The 3,562-nt window shown below is 33.2% G+C and overlaps 1 protein-coding gene across 1 annotated transcript; it reads left to right on the forward strand.

The window, feature by feature from the left end:
* Positions 1-523: 523 nt before the first annotated feature.
* On the forward strand, positions 524-3,562 carry LOC110789689 (BTB/POZ domain-containing protein At3g22104-like). Its single transcript, XM_021994393.2, has 3 exons — positions 524-824; positions 1,270-2,397; positions 3,039-3,562. The coding sequence occupies exons 1-3, from the start codon at positions 762-764 to the stop codon at positions 3,468-3,470; spliced, it is 1,623 nt and encodes a 540-aa protein (XP_021850085.1). The 5' UTR covers positions 524-761; the 3' UTR covers positions 3,471-3,562.

Raw genomic sequence — 3,562 nt, forward strand, 5'->3', positions numbered from 1 at the left:
ACATGTAAAACCGTATTACCCAATCTGTGGACTATGGACCGTGGTGTACATAGAGCATGGTGCACCAAAATAACATATGTGCATAAGCAAAAGAACATGACACTACGGCAAAAGAACATGCGATATAATATTTCACTTTTTTGTTATAAAAGTAATACATTATTTAATATTTATTAAAAACCTAAAAAAAAATACTCATGTTCTTTTCTCGTAACCAGATGTTCTTTCAATTATATACTAATGTTCTTAAGGTGAATCATACTCTATGTGCACCATGGTCCACCTTCTAAATTGCGCCGTACTACCTTTAGAATTAAAAGGATTGCATACTCAAGATTTTTTTTATTTATATATAAAAAAAACACGAAAAAGAAAACATAGATTTTTTTTTTCAATTTCAAAATGGAAAATGAGAATCTTATTTCAAGGATCTAGGAAAATCTAAAAAACATGGTGACTTTGTCCACAAGTGGTTGTTTTTTCCTCGGATGGTCAACTTTTATGTAATTAAATTAATAAATTTATTAAACTAATGTACAACATGTTTTTTTGTTTTCACTTTCTTCCATGTTTTGTCCCTAATCTTGAAATTAGGATTTCCAAAGATACAGAAGCTTCTTCTGTTTTCTTTTTCTGTTCAACCACATTCTATATGTTGTGCTCTTTTACATTAATCTTCTCTTCTTCACCATAAGTTTATGGTTTAGACATAAAATTTTAGTTATACTTCCTAATTAATTAAGATTTAAGAGTTTTACGATATGGAAATTGGCGGTAATCTTGAAGTAGATGTCAATGGCCAACACATTTTTTGGGTGAACAAGGTAATTTTTTTTCTCTTATTAAGCTTAATTTATATGAACATGTAATCATGGATTTAAATAAAATTTGCATGTTAATTATATATTTTTATCTCCATTAGTTATTAAGCATTTACTATAATTAGCAAATTTTACTATTTTGTGTTAAATAAAGCTTGTTTCACCTCAAAAATAAAAATAAATTGTTTTTTTCTTTCCAAAAACATAATTATATGTGACAGTCTTATATATAACACCAATTTCTTACTAAATAGTCATCCTTTCTAATTAAATAGTTACACATTATGATCAACTATTTTTATTCTATTGATTATAATAAAGTAAATAGCTATTTTTATGATGAAATAGTTACACTTTATAATCCTGTAATTAATTTTTATTTAATGTTGATATCAATAGCCTTTGTGTAAGGCGGTCTCATAAGACATCTATTTTTTATTTGTTGCAGGAAATCTTAGCACAATTTTCTACTAAGTTGAGCAACTTATTTGAAAAAAGGAGCAAAAATGGAAACAAAGACATGAAAATAATATTCCAAGACTTTCCGGGTGGGCCGGCAGGTTTCGAGCTTATTACAAGGTTTATCTACAACAATGGTGTCCTTGACGTAAGTTGTTCAAATGTATTGTTTCTAAACCACGTAGCCAAATATATGGAAATGAACAAAGAAGTTTCTAGAAGGTTTAGTTTGATCGATCAAACCGAGAAGTTTCTAGAAGGAATCGAGTTTTGGGCATGGACCGAGCTCTTACTAGGGTTAATAGACGGCCAACGTTTATTACTCGAAATCGAGCAAGTTTCTTCGGTTCGAAGATTAGTAGGTGAGGTTGTGGAACGGGTTGGATCGCGTTGTTTAACAACCCCTTCTTCGCTTTCTTCAAAGTGTTCGAGTTTTCGATCTTCTTATGATTCTAAGAGCACTCTGAGTAGTACTAAAAGTGGTTATTCTCGTATGTTTTGGTGGTTCGAGGATCTTTCATGTCTTAACATCGATTTAATTGACATGATCGTGAGGAAAATGGTATCAGAGAAATTCGACCCTCTTACAGTAAGTAAGTTCCTCTTCCACTACCAAAAGGTTAGGGTTCTGGGAACGTCAAATATCGTCGTAAGGGCTAAAATTGTCGAAAAAATAATCGACCTACTTTCTCTCCTTGATAAGAGAAGTATTTCCATCAAAGGGTTGTTTGAGACCTTAAGAATAGGTTCAAATTTGATTCTAAGGCAACCTTACAAGAATCAATTAGAGATTTTAATTGGTTTGCAACTCGATCAAGCTACATTAGACGATTTAATTCTTCGTTCTCCACCGAAGAAAACAAAGAGATGTACAATGTATAATGTTGATCTTGTACTAAGGTTTTTGAAGAATTTTCTCCTAGACGGGAACATCAGTCATAAGCTTTGCTCATATCGATTGAAAAGAGTAGCGAGGTTGGTGGATTATTTTGCTAGTGAAATTGCACCGGATTATCGATTGAAACCCTCCAAGTTTATTGCACTTATCATGGTGATCCCGGATTCTGCTCGTGACTCTTGTGACAAAATATGTCAAGCTATTGAGATCTACCTTGAGGTAACCATGCATTTTCAATATTTTGCAATATTTTTTACAAACACACTTAGGGTGCATTCCCCTTACGTTTTAAGAAATAATTTTGAGGTTTAATTAGTTCATATAAGTTGCAATCAGATTTTATAACGTCATAAGTTCCAATAAGGTCCTTTAAGTTTACTCTCTAATAATCAGATCAGATGAGGTTCAATAATTAAGTTATAGTCAAGTTCTATCAGGTTTAAGTAGTTCCATAAGTTCAAATAAGTCCAGTTTAGACGGATTTGCCAGAAAAATAGCAGGTTTTCGGAAGAACTTTTAGGCCCAATTTTTGGACCCGGTCCAATTAAATTTTTTTGAATGGATTTTGGGCAACTCAAAACTGAAATTTTAGTTACAAAATAGACCAGACCCGAAAAACCTGATATTTTTGGCCCAAAAAAAGTCGATTTTGAGCACAATATTGGCACAGAGTTTGGCACGGTCCTGCCCGACACCACGGGCTGGTCGATTTTTCGGAAGCGGCCGGTCTAAATCCGTTCTGACCCGCCTTTTAATCAAGTCTAATCAAGTTCAGATAAGTTCATGTTTCACGTGATGAAGAGTAACTCCCCCTTAGAAATGACGGATTCTAATTGTGTATGCTAATCATTTTTTCTTAGGTTCATCCAAGACTCAATGAAGAACAAAAGATGAATATTTGTGCGGCATTGAACTACAACAAACTTTCATCACAAGTACTTAGTCGGCTCTCTAGAAACACTAGCTTTCCATTGGTAGCGATTGTACAAGCCTTGTATCATCAAGATCCTACACTAAAAAGCTCTGTTAAGGATCCGAATCATCGGAAATTGCTTAGGAGTTTGGGCTGTAAGAGTCGTGAAGCGAAAGCGTTCATGTATAGGGATGAGATTCCGGTGAAAGAATTGGCGAAGAACGAGATGTTTAGAGTCCATCTACAAGAAATGGGATGGACAATTTTAGAATTGGAAAATATGTTTGGTAAGTTGCAAACTCATTATGTTACAAATGTCATGACACCAAAAGTTTGTTGTGTACATAATGTTAAACATCTCCCTAAGCTTTGTTCATAATGGGAAGTATTTGTAACGTACTAATTAATGTATATTACTACATCATTTTAGTTAACATTTATGGCTTGAACCCATGAAATGAAAATTATCTC

Source organism: Spinacia oleracea, chromosome 6 (assembly GCF_020520425.1).
Source record: "Spinacia oleracea cultivar Varoflay chromosome 6, BTI_SOV_V1, whole genome shotgun sequence".
Classification (NCBI taxonomy): domain Eukaryota; kingdom Viridiplantae; phylum Streptophyta; class Magnoliopsida; order Caryophyllales; family Amaranthaceae; genus Spinacia; species Spinacia oleracea.